The sequence below is a fragment of the Bactrocera tryoni genome, chromosome 1 (assembly GCF_016617805.1).
Source record: "Bactrocera tryoni isolate S06 chromosome 1, CSIRO_BtryS06_freeze2, whole genome shotgun sequence".
NCBI lineage: Eukaryota > Metazoa > Arthropoda > Insecta > Diptera > Tephritidae > Bactrocera > Bactrocera tryoni.
Window position 1 is genome coordinate 6,367,974 of NC_052499.1, and position 18,982 is coordinate 6,386,955.

At 36.6% G+C, this 18,982-nt stretch overlaps 2 protein-coding genes across 5 annotated transcripts in view; one reads left to right on the forward strand and one right to left on the reverse strand.

Moving 5' to 3' along the window:
• LOC120782671 (unconventional myosin-XVIIIa) overlaps positions 1-18,982 on the reverse strand; it is a 126,856-nt gene that overhangs the window by 55,439 nt on the left and 52,435 nt on the right. For all 4 annotated transcript variants that reach the window (XM_040115053.1, XM_040115055.1, XM_040115054.1 and 1 more), the window contains 4 exons: positions 18,811-18,977; positions 18,429-18,741; positions 17,177-18,366; positions 16,915-17,112 (listed from right to left, as the gene is read on the reverse strand). In XM_040115053.1, coding sequence (XP_039970987.1) covers positions 16,915-17,112; positions 17,177-18,366; positions 18,429-18,741; positions 18,811-18,977 — 1,868 coding nt within the window. The remainder of the gene's footprint in view (positions 1-16,914; positions 17,113-17,176; positions 18,367-18,428; positions 18,742-18,810; positions 18,978-18,982) is intronic.
• Positions 11,557-15,016, forward strand: LOC120782673 (phospholipase A1 VesT1.02). The gene is made up of 3 exons (XM_040115061.1): positions 11,557-11,595; positions 11,673-11,929; positions 13,996-15,016. Exons 1-3 carry the CDS (start codon positions 11,557-11,559, stop codon positions 14,885-14,887), a joined length of 1,188 nt encoding a protein of 395 aa, XP_039970995.1. The 3' UTR covers positions 14,888-15,016.

The following is an 18,982-nucleotide window of genomic DNA, read 5'->3' on the forward strand; positions in this document are numbered from 1 at the left end:
ATTTGAACAAATCATTTAGATTGGGAAGAAAGTGTATGCGGATTGACCCTATCGGAACTTATGAGAACGCTTTAGAAGTTTTAAAGATCCTCTTAGAACGGATCGTTCTGCAAAGAGATCCGCTATTGGAACTTATAAAACACTTTAGAAATGTTTAAAGATCTTCGTGGAAATGATCGCTCTGCAAAGAGATCCAGTGAGTTTTGACCAACTGTATTCGAAAAAGTATCACTTTTCGAGTAAAAAAAAAGTTGTGACAAGCAGCTTCTTATGATTTCTTTCGAAGATTTTATTGCCTGGAATGTATTTCTAGAGGTTATATGTAATAACCATTAGTAGAATTAAAAAAGCATTGTCTTTCTTGTGCTACAAACTCTGAAGCTTGATTTTTTACTACTTTTTTCCTTTAGCAAAGATCTGATCTTTATGTACAATTTAAGGCTCTAATAGATCAGTTAATGCGTATTTGCTCATACCAGGAATTTAATTAACAACGCGATCGAGAGGTCGGCTTCGCAAAGTCTTAAATGTGTTTTGTATAATTATGTTATTTGAAGATGTCTCCGTGTGAGTTCTTTGTGCCATAAAAAGGCTATAATAACTGAGATATCACGTATCTAAAAGTTAAGTAATAATGTGGACGCTGTTTCGAAATTGGATTCCAAGAAATTTACTGCCAGTGAACAAGGAACTTCAGAAAAGTTAATCATCATATCATTAGAATCAAAAATAGTGCAGCAGTCATATAGTCGTTACGTCGCCTCAAGAATGTGAATGAAATTGTCAGCAGAAAATCGCAGAAGCAATAAAAACCAGCCTAATCGGACTAAGGTCGTGTCCCCAAAATTTCCAAAAATGGAAACAGAGCAATATTGGTACGTGTTTCGATTTTTATTTTTGGGAAGGAAAGCGCGCTGTGATGCTATGTACGACTGTATTCTCCGAAAAACGTATTCTTCAGGCATGTCAAAAAAGTGGGATATAATTTTCAAAAATTTGCGTATTTCTATTGCAGATTACATAATTACACTCAACAAATCTGAACGAAAAATTTGCGACTGATGTGCTAAGAGATCTGTTTAGTACTTGAGGTGTCCTGATTACGAATTTGAGTTTAAAAAAGTTCCATCACGTAGAGCTATTATTTACTATTTGTGATTTTAGTAAGTGGTTACAACACAAAAAATCAGAAACCAGAAACCAGAATTAGCAAGATCTAACCTCTAACATCAAAATCGCAAAATGACCGTAAACTTGTGTTATTGGATTACCCCCGTACATTTATAATTAACACTTTTTCTGGAATTCAGCACACTGCATTCCAGAACATGCAACAACCACAATTGTTTCACTTTTATCTACAATTTCAAAATAACATTTGCGTTGTTACCTACATGCTTACTCATCAGCAAGACGCTTATCAAGCCATAGAGCAATAGCAGCAAATGCCACACCTCGCGTGCCACATCACGGTGCGCGCACAATTGCAAGAAAATGTTGAAAAACTCTCGGCCCAACATGAAATCGAAATGTGTGTCATTCGTGTCGGCGGCACAAGTATGCGCGGCGGCAAAGATAAACTCATCATTGGCAATAACAGCTGCAGAGGCGCGTTCCAGTCCAACTCCATCACCGCCCAAACGTCCAGCAATCACACACACATCACTTGCTTGCGCCACAGTGTCACTGCGACGGCTATGCGCGCGCATTTCTAGTGCATATATTGCTGTATAACAACCATTGATAGCAGATGGAAGACATTTTTACACACAAAAAAAAGGGCGTAAAAGCTTGCGCCGAGATGGAAATTCAGTAAGGAGCACAACAGCTGCAATAGCAACATGTAAGCGGCTGACAAATGTTCGACGCCGTTTATCACTCAAGTGGCTCTTTTAATTAAATGGCAATTAATTTTTAATAATATTTAATTTACAACACAAATAATAGTTGCCAAGAGAAGACGACGGCGCGATAGCAACTCGATGCGGAATTTCTTTACTTTTTTGCTTTTTTTTCAACGTATATTGCACGTTTTGTTTTTGTAACCAAAAATACTGCAACTAATAAACGCACACGCAACAGGTGGCCTACACGTTGCCGCCCAGCTTGTTACACAGCGAAACATTTGTATTTGGCTCAATCAGCTAAAGCGCAAACGCGCGCACTCGCTTTATGTGCCGCCTATCAATAATTGGCTTTAACATAATCACTTTCAATTAAAACATCAACTTTTGCAAAGAAAGCTCGCAAAGCCATTGCGAAACGCGGCCAGAGGAAATAACGCTACAACAGTTTGAGCGCGCACGCTTCACAACGAAATGGAAAGCGGACTTAAGCGATTTACTTTCGTTGCGGCATCTGGTAATGTGAGTGCACAGGAAAACTCACGCCGGACGCTTGCTCAAGCACAGCACCGGCACGTTGGTTGTTGTTGAGCAGGAAAAGCAAGACTAAAGTTTAGTGGAACACTTGAGCTGGGTGGCCACGGTCACCGGCTAATTATGTTGTTCGACAATGGAAAATATATGGCTCAGCTTATGCTTTGCTGTTGCTTGCGTGCGAGCGCTGTTGTTGACGATGCTGGAGATCATGTTGCAAAAAACAACATCAGTGACGCATTTGTAGTTAAATATTTTTGTATGCAATTGCACAGGGTATTCGGGTTTTGTTTAATGGGAGTGTGTGTGTGCCGTCAATGCTGCAAAGTTACATCTAGCTCTACACAAAACTAGAGCAGATCATGTGGAAGATGCGATAAGCAACCCGTATGAAAGCCATGAAAGCCTGCGCAAGGGGGGACGACTTGTTTAGTTGAAGGTTGCTTTCGAAACATCGGAGCGGGGTTTTGTGTTCCTTTTCCATCGCGAAACTAGATTATGGATAGCTCAAGAGTTAAATAAATGTTCAAGGGTATAAAGACTTAGTCTTGTGGGTATAGAGAAATAAGAATTTAATAGAACCTGATGAAATGGAATATCCTGAGTATTTTCAGCTCACTCGGATGAATCCTAAAAATGATCTAGTACTGAGCTCAAATTTGGACAGAACTTAACTTTAATATGCGCGATAAGAAATAATATGTACTTCAAATACAAAAAAAAAATACTTTTACAACTTTTTCAATAAGCAGCGATCTTAGCAAGCAAATATAATGTTTCAAATTAATATGTGTTTTGTTTTTCTTTTTCAATATCAACTTATTATATTTAATATCTACTCTTATTACCCAAAATATTGCATCAGTACTTTTATTACTTTAACGAACGTGATATCACATTTCCTTGTTTTATAACACGCTCCCAAAAATAATGCTGACATTGAATAAATTTGCACGTAATCTTATCAACAAGCTTAAACGAGCGAAAACGAAGTTGACATTAATGCTTAAAGCATTCGACCATATCAACCAATCTGAGTTTAAGATAAGTGATTTTGCTAAAAATAATGACCCACAAAATTTTATTTCTTTGTATAAGTATGCCCCAATTACGGGAAGTATATTTGATAACGAAAATACAACTCTGCTGCTGTCAAAGTTAGAGTGACTGTCTGTTGGTTACACAATATCAACATAGGTCACTTTAGATAATATTAATTATAGAAAAGAGAAGAAGTTAATAATAATAAAACTTCCTTTTGAAGAAACTAAGATCTTAAAAAGTGTTTCGTAATTACATCACATTGTGAACTTGGAATGAAACGAGGATTATGCATGCTTTTTCTCTAACTTACAACAAGTAAGCTACAAAATCGGTTAAACCGAATTCAGTACTAATCTGGTTCACTAGAGCACAAGAGAAGCACCCTTGATCGCTGTTTATTGGGATTGAAATATGAAGAAGTGATGATCTTAACCCTATTGCAGTATTACTTATTTCTGCAAAATGGATCCTCTGTATAATCGATACAAACAAAGATTGCGAGCTTCTTTCAAGCGAATCGGTTGAATGAAATATTAAAGAGACACAAATGGTTCAGATTTCCCAAAAGAAGTCGTCGCAAGGAAAAGTTTCGCTACAATCATGGCTTGCGGCATACGACGACAACAATGTCAGCCTCGAAATCCAACGCAGAATAACTCGTGCCAACAGGTGCTACTTTGGACTGGTTAGGCAATTGAGAAGTAAAGTCCTCTCTCGACGAACAAAAACCAAACTCTACAAGTCACTAATTATTCCCGTCCTGCTATATGGTGCAGAGACATGGACGATGACAACAATTGATTAGTCGACGTTACGAGTTTTCGAGAGAAAGGTTTTGCGAAACATTTATGGTCCTTTGTGCGTTGACCAAGGCGAATATCGCATTCGATCGAACCATGAGCTGTATGAGATATACGACGACATTGAAGTAGTTCAGCGAATTAAGAGGCAGCGGCTGCACTTGCTAGTTCATGTCAAGCATATGGACGAAAACAATCCAGCTTTGAAAATATTCGACGCAGTACCCGCCGGGGGAGCAGAGGAAGAGGAAGACCTCCACTCCGTTGGAAAGACCTGGTGGAGAAGGACCTAGCTTCGCTTGGAATCTCGAATTGGCGCCACATTGCAAAAAGAAGAAACGAAGTGCTGCTGTTAACTCGGCTATAATCGCGTAAGCGGTGTCTACGGCAGTAAAGAAAGAAAGGAAGGCATAAGGCGCTACGAAATTTAACCAATCTGAATGAACGTCAGAAAAATAAGAAAGTACCACAAGCTGATATGGACAATTTTTTTTTTTCAAGAAACTCGCGAGACTTTCTTTAGAAACTTTCACGGAAAAAAAGAGGAACAAGATGCGCCTGAACTTAACTTAAAAAATTTTCTTAATAAGTAATTTGAGAGTGAACGGAACCTTATTATTCACGAAGTCACCAGTACATAACTTAGTTTACTCATGGAATGGTTGCAACAAAAACAATTTTAATAACGTGCAAATTTGTTGCAATTAAAATCATTAAAAAACGCATATTTCCATGTTTCATGTTTGCGTTAAGTATTTTGATTATCTCCTGTACACTTTGTGGCAGTAACCAAATGTCGCACAGTGCAAAGTGAATGTCCACAAGTTTACTGAAGACACGAACAGTTTTGTATCCCCTTGGCAATGCTTGAATCGAATGAATCAAGCACAAGCGCTTCTTGTCTTGCCGCGGTGTCTTCAGCAATGGATGCTGATCAGTGAATGTCAAGTTGTAATCTCATATTCACAAGATGTAGTCAGTGATTTGCAGCGAATAATTGTTGGTATTGTTGTTACACGTATTGTGATTGTGAACTTGACCGTGAAAGTTGTTGGCAACGGGTTGTCTGTTTGTCTGTCCGACCGACTGAATGGTTGGCACACGCCGATCGTGCTCGGCCGAATGAAAATACAAAGCGAAGGAGTGAGAGTGGGGAAGAGAGAGATGAAGAACTGCGACATGTGCGGCATGCGAGTGTTCAACTAGTGGAACGGTAAATATGACGTCAAAAAGGTATTGTAAGTACAAAAACAAGAAATGCTTGGACGAGCTACTTACTTAGCAATGATCTCTTAAAACTTTTCAGACAGGAAGTGAACAGTTTCATTGCATTACTGAGCAACTCAATTATGGTGGTTGGTTCAGTTAATTATAGAATATTTTATGCGCTTAATTCAATAAGGATGAGTAAACCCCAAATGGGTAATGTCGGGAAAGGAAAACATACTTGACTTTATTATAGCGAAACAGGCTGAAAAAGTCAGCAACAAAATGCGAAATTGAACTCTTAGATTTCTCTTCCAAGTTAAGTTTATAAAATAAGTTTATTACATTAATTGTTAGCTTTGGTGAAAGTTGAAGTTTTACTTGTAAATCATACAAAAGCGTATAAGTCGATTAAATCAAATAAAGGAATACCTAAGAGACAAGAGAGAGATATAAATAAAACAAAAGGATTATAAATATGGTACAAAAGTACCTGAAGTGCTTATAATTCTACAATAAAGTAAGGTCTTTTTAATTCACACGTAACCGGAAAAGTTTTCCGGCGAAAGCGAAACCAAGTTACGACAAAATTCTCGACGATCATTTGTCGACGTTCTTAAAAGTTTTTGAAAGTCCTTAAAAGTATTATAATTGAATTCACAAAGCATAAGTTGTTATAAATTTAATGCACTTCAGTGAGGAGAACAATTATCCACAAAAAAAGGAGGGAACCTTTATTTGCGGCGACCGCTGTTTTCTCATGTTGAAAAAAACTATTTGGACCGAATTTTTTTTCGTAAGATTGAAGAAATAATACTTCATTGAAGATACCTATAACACGCTGAGCCGCGTATTTTCGACGGTTGTAAAAAGTAAATCCACTTTGTGTCTCCAGTAAGTAGATCGCCATCGTCATGGCACACCGTCAAATGTCACGAAAATAACACAGCTACTCAATGAGCAACTGCTCACCGCTAAACAGTAGCTACGTGTTAGATCTAAGATTCTGTTGTCCAGATGGGCAACTTTAACAGAAGTGTAACCAATGATGACAAATGAAGCAAAATCTAATGAAGCAAATAAGGCAAACATCTTCAATGGGGCATGCAAGGCCAAATTTTATGCGAGTCATGCCATTGTAACAAGAGTAAGCGGTGGTACACGCAAAAAAATCGCTACGGTACAATATTTCGACAAACATCTACAATAAGATTCCTTAAACTCTCAGAGTTCTGGTTTTTCATCTAAGTAGGTATACATCTCTCGAACTGTTGAATGTTGAAGAGCTTCGTTTTGCTTGTGACATGGAAATCTTTCGCTCAAAATCCAATTCATACATCAACTTCTACGCCAATATTCATGGCCTCTGAACTTGTTCTCTTCTCTATATTCAACATTGTCCGATACGCAATGTCAACATTTTTGGTTTTTCAATTATTACTTCACTTTTCCCTCGACGCGTGATCACTGTAGAAGTGTTTCTTTACTAGTATAACGAGAAAAAAAGGAATAGCAAGCATAGAGAACGAAAACTTAACCCCGAGTAAAGACGAATTAAATAGCGCGATAGTCTTAAAGCCAGTTATTCAAGGCTGCTAACATTGGCTAACATTGTTGGCGAACTGCAACCTGAAGCCATGCGAGGATCGTGGTTTGAAACTTGACTAAACATTAAACCCTCGCTTTTGGGGACTGACGATTTTTAATCCGGCAGCCAAACAAAAAAAGCAGCTTGCGAAATATACTCGTAAATAATACTTCTGCAATATTAAGAATTTTCAGTATGTTGGAATTCAGTTATATAATCAATTATTTTCTCGCAATGTTGGCCATTAAGCGTCTCTGCATTGGCCAATAACGAAGTGGCTGTCAGTCAGCAATAAATGTAGCTGGTTGCCATAAATTGCTCGTTCAGCGACACTTCTTTGAAAAATTTTGCTGGCACAGATGGACAATGGCACAGACAAATAATGTATGGAATTTACATTGCTTAGATATGTGTACATAATAATTAGTTATGTGTATATGTGTGTATATACTATATGTTGGTGGACATGTAAATTGAAGACATGCAATAAAATCGATTGCAATTCTTAGCTATCCATTAAAAAAGAAATCTGCGATACAAGAAGGTTGTGGCTGGTCTTCGCTTTAACGATCAGGTAATAAAATAGCAATTCAAAACAAACGCTCGCATGCATACGTATGTACACGAAATAACAAGAAAAATGTTTACCGCAGTTGCAACGAAGTTATTATACCCTCCACAAATACACTAGATTCCTTAAAAGAACATGATTTTGATGGACCAGTTTGTATGACAGATATAAGCTATATTACTAATTCGATCTGAACTAATTCTTCGGAGATTGTATCGTTGCTTTCGAAAAACAAATCTAAGCCAAATTTCATGAAGATATCTTGTCAAATACAAACGTTTGCCATACAAGGTCTGGATGCTGATCGATCAGCTTGAATGACAGCTATATGATATAGTGGGCTGATCTGAACGATTTGTTTGGAAATTGTGCCGTTGTCTTGGAAAATAATCCATGACAAATTTCATGAAGATATCTCGCCAAATACAAACGTTTATCACACAAGAACATGATTTTGATCAGACGAGCAGACGGACCTGATTAAATCGACTCGGCTCATCATGCTGGTCATTTATATAAATATTTTATTGCGTCTCTGAAGTTTCTTTCGTTGTTGCAAAATTCGTGGCAATTCCCTGTTCAGGGTATAAAAATTTTAAGATTATGTTTCGCAAAAGAGTTTTCGTAAAAAAGTGACGGGAACTGACTTAGAATGGTTAATTGTGATGTCAGATTTCATAATAATAAAATGGGAGCTCTAAAAAATCAGAATTTAGTCAGTTGCTCTTTAAACAGTTATTATTTGATTTGGAAAAAGTTTTGTATCCGAAACTATATTTTTAATACTCTAATTTTTATTTTCGATTATCTTTTATTATTATATTATCTTTTCAATTTTTAATTTGTTTTCTGATATTAATATTTTTTATTTATTCTTCTAATTATAAGTTATATTTCAAATTTTTAATTGATACTTTCATTACAAATTTTAATTTATTATTTTTTTTATTTTCTATTATAATTTAATTTTCAGAATATTTAAATATTTTTTTTTGTAATTTTCATAAATTTTTAAAATGATTTCTTTAGTTTCTGGTTTACTATATTTTTTTATTTTACTATATTTTTTTATTTTACTATATTTTTATATTTTACTAATTTATTTCTTTATTAACATTTATTTTTAGTTTATTTTTTAATATTTAACTGTTTCAATAATTTACTACTTTGCTTCGCTTATTTAGTATTTTTACTGTTATTTTTTTCAATTCATGTTTCATTTATACCTTTAGCCGTGTTTATATAATTTAATTTTGATTTAGTATATTTACAGAGAAAGAGTAAACTGCAATCTTGAAGAGGGCATACTTTTTAAAAGCAATCGTGTTTAGCTATTTCAGAAATTTCCACGCTCGGTTTCAAGTACTCAAGAATTATGCACTGAATATTAAATGCTCAATAAATGATAGAGAATTGAAGTGGAGCCTTGAGGTGAATAATTCAAAAACAGTGCTTAAAAAAATAAAAATAAATAAATAAAAAATAAAATAAAAAAAAAAATAAAAATAAATAAATAAAAAATAATATAAATAAAAATATAAGAGATTTGTTGAAAATATAGTGGGAAGTAGCAACATCATCAAATTTTGGCACAAAATCACATTATACTCAAGAATATTTATTTTCATTAAAACTTGTTGCATTTGAAGAATATACATACATACATATGTAAATAGTATAGTCAATTGAAAATTCTCTTATTAAATTTTTTCAATTTTAATCGGATATTTTCCGCCTATTCGTGTCTTGGAACTAGAAGTAAAGTCTGGTGAATTTTATGAGAAGCTTTTTCATGTCAACAATGCATTGGCGTTCCATAGTTTGTCGAGAAGCGACCTTTTTTGGAGAATTCAATATACTTGTATATGTACAGTATTTAGTATAGGTATTAATATTCGAAAATATTTGGAATGTTTTTGAAAGCTGTGATATTTTGGAATACCCTAGGGCAATTGAATGAATTCGATTATGAGCATATCTTAGTTCTGCTATAATGCATTAATTTATTTCTTACAAATTAAAAATAATATATTATTAATTTAAAATTTTTATATTTGGCGAACGAAAGAAAGAACTCTAAACAACTCGTGATGGCAGCGAATGCTTATCATCCGAATGCATGCTAGAGAAAGTTATGGATCGATTTCACTCAATTTCGGCGGACAGTGACAACATAAACCTTTGTATCTAAAATGAATTAATAAAAAATAATAAATATAACAAATAACATATGAATAAAAGAACTTCTAATTAGATGTGATGAATTTGTCAAATTTCTTCCCGGTTACAATTTATTCAATTTTTGAAAAATTACTTTATAACAGAAACAAAAAAACTAGTTTAATGAAAACTGGAAAGAAACAAAATACAAGATTTTATGATTATCACAAGAAAAAAGAATAAACTTGATTATGCCTAAACTCAAAAGATAGTTGCTGGAATTTATGCGGTATCATAAGCAACAACAACATATCATCTGCTCATATCATCTCACAATTTTTATACAAAAATGCCAAATATTGCGAAACACTATATTTTAATGAGATCAAAGATGAATACAACACTGGTACAGTAACTTAATTATAAATTCAGTTAAGATATGTGAGGTACAGAAACTAGGTTATAAAACAAAGTAAACAAATGACATAGAAACAAACTTTGAAGTTCGTCAGATTTCGGGACAAAGGTAGGTAAGTTCGAAATTGCTTGGGACAAATGAAAAGAGACAATAAATATAGAAACAACATAGAACGCTAGGTATGAAGGCAATTTGAGCTTTGGAATTACTCTAAATATTTTTTGATATTTCATTTAGTATTTTCTCCTTAAAAGTTGGGGTTAATTTCAAAGATAATTTCTTCTTAAGGACCAAATACAAGTATATAATTTTTCAGGCCAGCTTATTTAGTAACTGTACTACGCAAAGTACTTAAACGATATGAAACAATATACACACTAGGTAATCAATTATACCCAAAACACCACTAACTCTCATTGCGCTAAAAAAAAATATCAAATGAGATGAGGCCTTCTACATATTTGTTGGATCTCAAGAAAGCAATCAGCTCTCTCTCGTCAATAGTTAACCGAAGAACATTGCCTGTTTCAGCCTTTCTACTTCCACTTCTACTCTTGAGTCTTGAGTAGCCGGAGCTACCCATTCAGCAACTCATCGTCACGAAAATACCCATATATCAGTAAGCGAAGAGGTTCTGGACGTTCAAAAATTGGTTTTAATATTATATTAATATTATAATATAAAAAAACAACTTCAGCAGAACCAAAAAGTTAACCAGGTGAATTGTTAGAAAAGCTGAAAATAAGTTATTCTGTTGAAATGTAGCGCTGTTCTTACGTTTAGGTATAAAAACTCGCGTGTCACTGCCTTTACGACCTCCAAAGCGTCGCAGCCGTCTTGTCACACACTACCAGTTTTTTGTGATTTTTCGCGCCAGCAAAACGAATTAATTGGCAATCTTACAGTCAGAAGAAAAATAAAAAAAACAATCGCCGAAATGAAACAACGTTCTGAAACGTGAAAAAGCAACATACTGAGTTGACGAAGTTGTAAGTCAGCCGAGCGCCAGCTGGCAGCAGTGTTCTTTAAACTGAGCCTGCGTCCGTTATCGCGCTGCATTTAGCGTCAGAACGTGTGACGAAGTGGTTGCCTGCTTTCGACTTTTGGCCGCTTGAATGGCTTGAACGCTGCTTTGCTAAACTCGTTGCTATAAATCGTAATAGCGCACAATCAATTAGCTCTTACGTAAATCAGGCAGGAACACAAGGGCCAGCCTGATGTGCTGACAAAAAGATTTATGTGGACTAACAGTGCATTTAGCTTTATGTGATGAGAGTTATTTAGTGCTTAAAAAGATAAACAAATAATTGTTGAAAGCAAAGTACTACACTGGCTTTCAAACTGTGTTAATTTTATTTATTTTTTTAATTAGAAAAAAAAAATAAACCAAAATGTCACCAAATTTAACAGTGTTTACATTTGTGTTCACGATCCTTTACGGTGAGCATTAGAAATAGTAAAAAAGGAAGAGCAAATAATACATGGTTATTATAAATTTCACTTTCACATCTTTTCTACAGCACTGGCGAATTCGAAATTCTCCTATGAGCGCGGCAATTGTGATATTTTAGTATCGAGCGCTATACGCGAGATTTTAATGAATGAAATGCGCGCACAGCTGGATCCTTCGTGGCGTGCGTCGCGCATCAAACGCGTACGTTACGAGCTCTACACGCCACAGAATCCTTATAAGGCGCAAGTTTTGCAGCCAGGCGATGCTAATGTGCTGCGTGCGTCGTTCTTCAATGCAAAATTGCCGGTTAGGTAGGTAAATTGTGTTGATTTATTAATTTGGTTTTCAAAATCAATACTTTTTGAAAGTGTATAAAAAATAGTGTATAGAGCGAGCATAAATAAGAAAAACTTAAGTGAGAACAAGTAAGGGCTAAGTGCGGGTGCGACCGAACATCTTATACTCCTCCAAATTGAAGGCATCAAAGTGGTTGTAAGCGTCAACCGGAGTATCGGAATCCAAGCAATTTTATATATACCTACATATACTATACATAACTCATAAACTGATCGACATAAGGTTTGCTAGAGAAACGAAAACCATTATTTGTAGTATTTGGAAGTTGGGTTAGTATCGACCCAATTTTTTCTATTCTTGCCAAAAGCAATAATATAACATACCACATACTAAGAACATGTTCCCTGTTCATTAAGGTACCCAACATACAATAAAGAATCATACATATGTATAGGGTAAAGTCAGCTGGATGTTCGAAAATACTGACATTTTTTTCTCATTTCCATTGTAATAACTCACATATTGGCCGATATATGCAGTATAAAGTCACTAGGAAGTTCGAAAATCGTTATATTAGTATCATCTTCTAAAAGTATTGATCTGATTCAACCCATTTTTTATACACAGATATACTATTATAAAGAAAAAATTATCTATACATTTTTATTGTATTGACCGATATTTTCAGTCAAAATTCAACTATAGGTACTGGGATCCATATATTCGGTACCTAGTGTCTTGAACGCTTTTTGTTGTATTTCGACAATTTTTGGTCATAAAGTGGCATACTCTAAAGGCATTATTCGTGCAAAGTTGTATTCCGCTAGAACTATCAAGAAACAGATTTGTAAACTAGAAAGTGAAAGAATCAAATGGAATTTAAATTCGCCCATTGTCACAGTGTGATATAGGAATGTAAGAAGAATGCCACGGACTAAATTTACTCTGAATCGGAATATATGTGATTTCACCTAGAAGAAGGCGCTGCCACGCCAATCGTCCAATTTTTACCCCGGTTCCCATAAGCCCTCTCATATCATCTCGGTTGCAAAATTGAATGTCCCTGGAATATTTTGCTATTGATTTACCGCACTTTTAGAAGTTTTTAACAGTACCGTTATATGGGGAGTGGACGATGCTTAAGATTCGTTCTGACCAAATTTGGTTACTGTGGCTTAAGTGGCTCAGGATATATATATTAAACCAATTTGAGGCAGCGGTCACACCAACTTCTTCAAAATTGTTAGCTGGCCGGTACCCTTTGCTACTGCGATCCTCTGTGCCGAAGTGCAGTTCTATATCTTAATTTGATGCTTTAGCTATGGCTCTTTATAAGTTTTCTTTTAATGCCGTTGGTGGGCGTGGTAGTGGTCCGATTACGTCCATTTGCGAACTCATTTTCCTTTTTTTGTTCCAAGGAGTACGTGTACTATTCATTACGATCTCTCAACTTTTACCCACGTTAGAAATTGAACAGGCAAACGGACGGACGAATAGTCACCTGGATCATAGTGATCATTTATAATCCATAACCTTATATCTATCTCGATTAGTTTTAGATGATACAAACAACCGTTGGGTGAACAAAATTATTATACCCTGTAGCAACATGTTGCAAGAGTATAAAAACGTTATAATACTCTATACAAATAAAAACATTTAAATTTATACATTATAGGATTAACGATATGGATTAATTATATGGATTATATAAAAAAGCCTGTAGTTTGGATAAATAAAAAACAGCGTGGCAAACTTTTTCAAAAAGCTCTCCTACAGAAATTGTTCATATACCACTTAGTTTAATTTGATACCCAAATTGTTATATATCATTTAGTTAATAAATTTAATTTTATTAAAAAGTTAAGCAGAAGACAGCCATTCTCAAAAGTATATTCCACTCAATTCTTTTTGCCTGTTAGTGGTTAGCTCTCTTAATTATTCCTATTAGATATGTAATTTTATAAGCAAATGTATGTACTTGTTTATATAATTTCTAAAATAGACACACTGTGCATAGATACATGCTACCTTCCGTCTAATTAAGTGCCTCAATATAACCAAATATTTTTCCTTTCAGAATATCCATACACGGTTGGACCGGCAAGAGCACCTCCTGTTCGAATGCAGCCATCAAGGATGCCTACTTAGCGGCGGGCAAGTTCAATGTAATAATGCTGGATTGGAGTGCCATATCGATGGATATTAGCTATGGACGCATTAGTCGTCAATTGTATGAAATCGCCACAAATTTGCTAGAATTCACACAATTTTTGCATCTAGTAAGTGGCGTCCCCTACGAAAGCATTTATTTGGTGGGTCATAGCGCCGGAGCGCATATTGCTGGCCTAGCGGGTAAACAATTGCGACCGCAACGTTACGGTGCCATCTATGCGCTTGACCCGGCCGGCCTTGTGCAGTTGCCGCTCGGCGAAGATAAACGTTTGGCACCGAACGATGCCATCTACACGGAATCCATACACACGGACATCGCGCTGCTGGGCAATCCGAGCACGAAACTAACACAGGCGGCATTCTTTGTCAATTGGGGTCTAGGCCAGCCACACTGTCCGAATGCGACGGCGGCTGAATTTGATTTCGCATGCGATCATTTTGCGGCCTTGTATTACTTTGCGGAATCGTTGCGACAGCCACGCGCCTTCGGTGCCACACAGTGCAGACGATGCAATGGCTGCAGTCTGTTCAGCAATAGTCGTATTCTGCTGGACGAATGGGATTGTGGCTGCACAAATGCCGCCAAGACAGGTGAATGCCCGATGACCGTATTTATGGGAGGTGAACCGGCTGTGCCAAAAAACGGCACCTTCTATCTGAGCACGCGTTCTAAGCCGCAGCCATTTGGCTACGGCGAAACGGTGCGCATTAAACGCGCTGGCCCGGCCAAATACTTGCACAGCAGCTTTTTGAGTAATAAATTCGTCGGCAATCTGTTGACGAAATGGCACAACTGAGCGTAACGGCGGGCAATTAGTAAGCAAAATCAGCGGCAGGCAATAGATTGCTAGTGATATGTATGCAAAAGCTGTTTGTGTGGTAGTGTGAAGTTGTCAGTTAATGGAGTTAAGATTGCGTGCAAAAGAATCATAGGTACATATACATAAGTATATTAAGTTGTTTACAAGAATAAAAACAAATAACTGTAAAAAGTGCTTTTGTGAATGGCACTTAATATACCGAATTAAATTGTTTATTTATAAATGATAACAGATTTTAATTGCTACCACTTTTAATTTGGTATAACTATGTAAATTGTATTTTCATATAATTGAGGTTATGCGCATACATCTATACGTATTTCAAAAACTTTTTGCCGCATGAGTTCAGGAATAACGTTCAATATAAAAAACGCTTTCAAAGCGAAATATCTGGCATACAGATGTTGTTGTAAAAATGTATAAAAATGTTGCAATACATATGTATGTAACTCGCTTCATAAATAATATATTAATAGATTTTAGGAATATAATATTGTGTATTGTTAAGAAAGACAATAAATTTAAATAATATAACTAAACATTTATAAACAATTGTTTCTGGTATTAGTTCGCATTGGGTCTAAACAATCGGGCTTACTAGCTGCGTTAGCGTTCTTGGGAGCTTTGTGAGATTGTTCAGATAGTAATAATGAATGCGAATAATACTTTTCAAAATTTGCAAACAATTCTAAAGAAAATGCAATAGTAGAGTATAAAGATAAGAAGAGTTTACACATAGATAATTTATACATAAATGTAAATATATTAAGTGGTTACATGAATTTACGGGTGTAAAAAAATCGATTTTTTACTGTCTTATTAAGAACTACAATATTTCTAGAATATTGCCTTAAAATTTCAAGTTGATCCGAGTAATAGTTTCGGAGATACAGCCTTGAAAGCTTGTGCGCTCGAGACTAGCTAGGCTAAGTGCGCCGTCTTAAAACGCGTTTTTATCGAAAATGTGTTTTTGAAGTCGGTAAACAAGATTTTTGGAGAACTACTCAACCGATTTTCATGAAAATTTACACAGGTCTTTGAGATACAATTCTTAAAGACTTAAACAAAGGAAAAAATTTTTACTTCATTTTATTTTTTTTTTTCTAAAAATGTCTGCCAAAAATACAATTTTCAGTTTTTTTCCTTCGTCCAAGTTCTAAGTTAAAGTTTTAACTAAATTTTTTTTCATTTTAGATAATCCTGAGGAGTGCGGGCACACTTTATTTCCCCGAGCGCCAATGGCCGAGTTTAAAAATTTTTTTCCAAAAATTTCTGCATTTCCTTGTTAATAGTGTATGTTTGTAACAATAAAAAATTCTAAAAATATTTAATTTTTTATACGAGAAAAAAATGTTGAAAAAGGCTGTTTTTTACCCGAGAAAACCCAAGTAACCCCTTAAATATTTAGGAAGAAAAAAATTTAATTTAAAAGACAATACTGAATTTTATCAAATGTTTTGATTCAAGTTTTCTACCTACATTTATCTCGTTTTTGATAAAAATATGTTTAAATTTTCAAATATATTTAACTAAACAAACTTTATAAAGATGATTAATGAATACTAAGACAACTTCTATTTGCATTATGTGAATTATTCACTTCTATCCGAATTTTAAACTAACCCTGTTGATTACATGCAAAAATAGTTTTCATATCACGACTACATACTCAACGCCTAAAAGCATGCTAAAGTTATATATCGTCAAGGGTTTCTGAATGTGAAACATTTTTAGGAGCCTTAGCAGATAATAATAATAAAACAATACAAAATTATGTAAAGACTTCAGCACATGGTTGAAAAGAGAAAGGTAAATAAGGCGAAGACAATGAGATGGGATAATAAATATCAAAAAATAAAAAATATCGATCAATCGATGCAAAAGAAACTAACGGCAGGCATGGTATTATAAATTGTAGCATATTATTCTATCTCAAAAAAAATGCTTTCCATCAACCGTTTCCTTATGTAACTGAATGAAAACATAAAAAAATATGGACTTACTTGACTAGGTCCGATACGGTATGTAGCTGTATCCACTTCATTAGCGGCTAAAATTTGTTCGACCGTTATGTCCTTGGCATTGGCAGAATCAACGGCAGCCAGTAAACCAAAACGACGTACAAACTCGACCAAAGGAACTGATTCCGGGAAGCCCAAACGATGTAAGCGTGCCGCCTCAAGCACTTGCGAACCACGCAACTGCAGCAAAGCAAATAAATTTAAGCAAAAGAAAAACAACAAACGGACATACGCGCACACTCACCTGACTACGTAACAAAGGAATATTCACCATGTCCTCGCAGCTCGACTGCAATGCAGCGGCGTTTGGCGAACCGCTCGACGAGTAGCTACTATGTTGACCGGCATTGTGCTGCAACATGTAACAGTGTACGAAGTGGGTGCCTGTGCGGCGCAGCGTATCGATGATGCCATCGACAGTGAATTTCACTTGTAACATTATGGAATTACGTTTTACACCAGCAGAGGTGAACGAACGACGTATGCTCGAGACGCGACGTAGCGATTGTGTGCCTTCGAGGCCGGCAATAGAGCCGCAAAATACAATACCACCCGCGCCACGTGTTAGCGAACCAATATACAGACGACTTATCTCGTCACGTGAGCTATCCTGCAGCAGTGTGACAGCATTGCGTATGGCAGGGTGCTCACGGCTATGCCGCACCCAACCGTCGACAGTGTACAACACCGGATTGGTGCCCTGCAGATGTTGCAACACAAACTGTTTGGGGCCGGCACATTTGCGCAACAAAGTCTGATGTTCACGATCGCCATAATGCGTAAATAGGCGTTCCAGGAATGTATCATCATTGCAGTTGGGGTACATGGACTCCTCATCGAGCAGCCAGAGCAGACCGCGACGATCATGCTCACGCAAATCACGTTGTGAGGAACGCACAACATGATTTTGTGGCGACTTATCGATGAGCGATACTAACGGACCCGGATTTGTTTCCGACATGCCTTCCGTATCGATCTCGACTAGCTCCTGCGCATAGCGGTCACGCGGCGCCACCAACGTGGTATGATGAAAAAGCAACTGTAAACGCTCTTGTAGGTAATTGTGACGTAAATCAGAGAGAGTGGCACCCGTTTGCAAACCACAACTGGCGGGATTCTGAAAGCCCGGTGTGTCCACGAGCATTATGGAAGCTATAGTATGCGCCGAAGTGCAGATTGCTTTATTTATAAGCGCCACCACAGCGGCCAATGCCTCGGAATAGAGACCGACGGCGAGCGCTTCAAGTGATTCCCAAGCCTGCTCACTACTATCATTAGGCGATTTAGAAGGGCTTGTGCCACCACCACCACCAGATGATGTTGCATTGAAAGCAGCAGCTGTTAAATCCTCCATAGAAACGCCGAGTAGGCTAGCAGTTCTACGTGCGGCTGAAGGATTTGCAAATTGTACGCGTGAAGCTGGTCCAGCATTGACTGCAAGTAAAAAGGTGTTATATCACTTGCATAAAATGTAGCAGTTTAAATTCCAAACTTACGCCTTGTGACGCCTGCCAATCCTAAATGATAAATAGCCGCCAGTATGCTCCAAATGCCACGTACCGCTTTCGCTTCGATATTTAACGTTTCCAACGCTTGCGTCGTGCGCATGAATTCAGCGGCGGCGCGGTGACGCTCTTCCAATTTTTGCGAGAGCGAAACGAAGGGATGATTATCCGCTGCTGAAATGTTGTCCAGATGTAGCTCCTTCTGCAGCAATCCTTCGGCGCCAGCAAGCAGACGCCCCATTATGTGGAAACTATGATCGTTGGGTTGACGTCGGCCAGCGCGTTGTTGCTCAGGCAGCAGCATCTGTTTGGGGAAAAAGCGAATTAGTTTATAATGGAGGTTCGATTATTTATTCAACAATATATTTCTTACCTGCACCGAAGCGGAGGCGATTTGCCCACTTTGATCGAAATCTAAACTCAACAGCTGTGTAAAACGCGTTGCATTCGCATTGAGGCAGGTCTTTGTATTGCCAAATGCTTCCAATATAATGTTGATAGAGTTGACTTTCTCGGCATTGAGAAAGTTATTATAGGAGCCTAGA

Bases quoted from the DNA above. Each gene is read 5' to 3' on its own strand.
- LOC120782673 (XM_040115061.1), top strand. From the start codon at position 11,557: ATGTCACCAAATTTAACAGTGTTTACATTTGTGTTCACG. The intron at 11,596-11,672 runs ATCCTTTACGGT...TTTCACTTTCAC, and splicing joins TGTTTACATTTGTGTTCACG to ATCTTTTCTACAGCACTGGC. The intron at 11,930-13,995 runs GTAGGTAAATTG...TTTTCCTTTCAG, and splicing joins AATGCAAAATTGCCGGTTAG to AATATCCATACACGGTTGGA.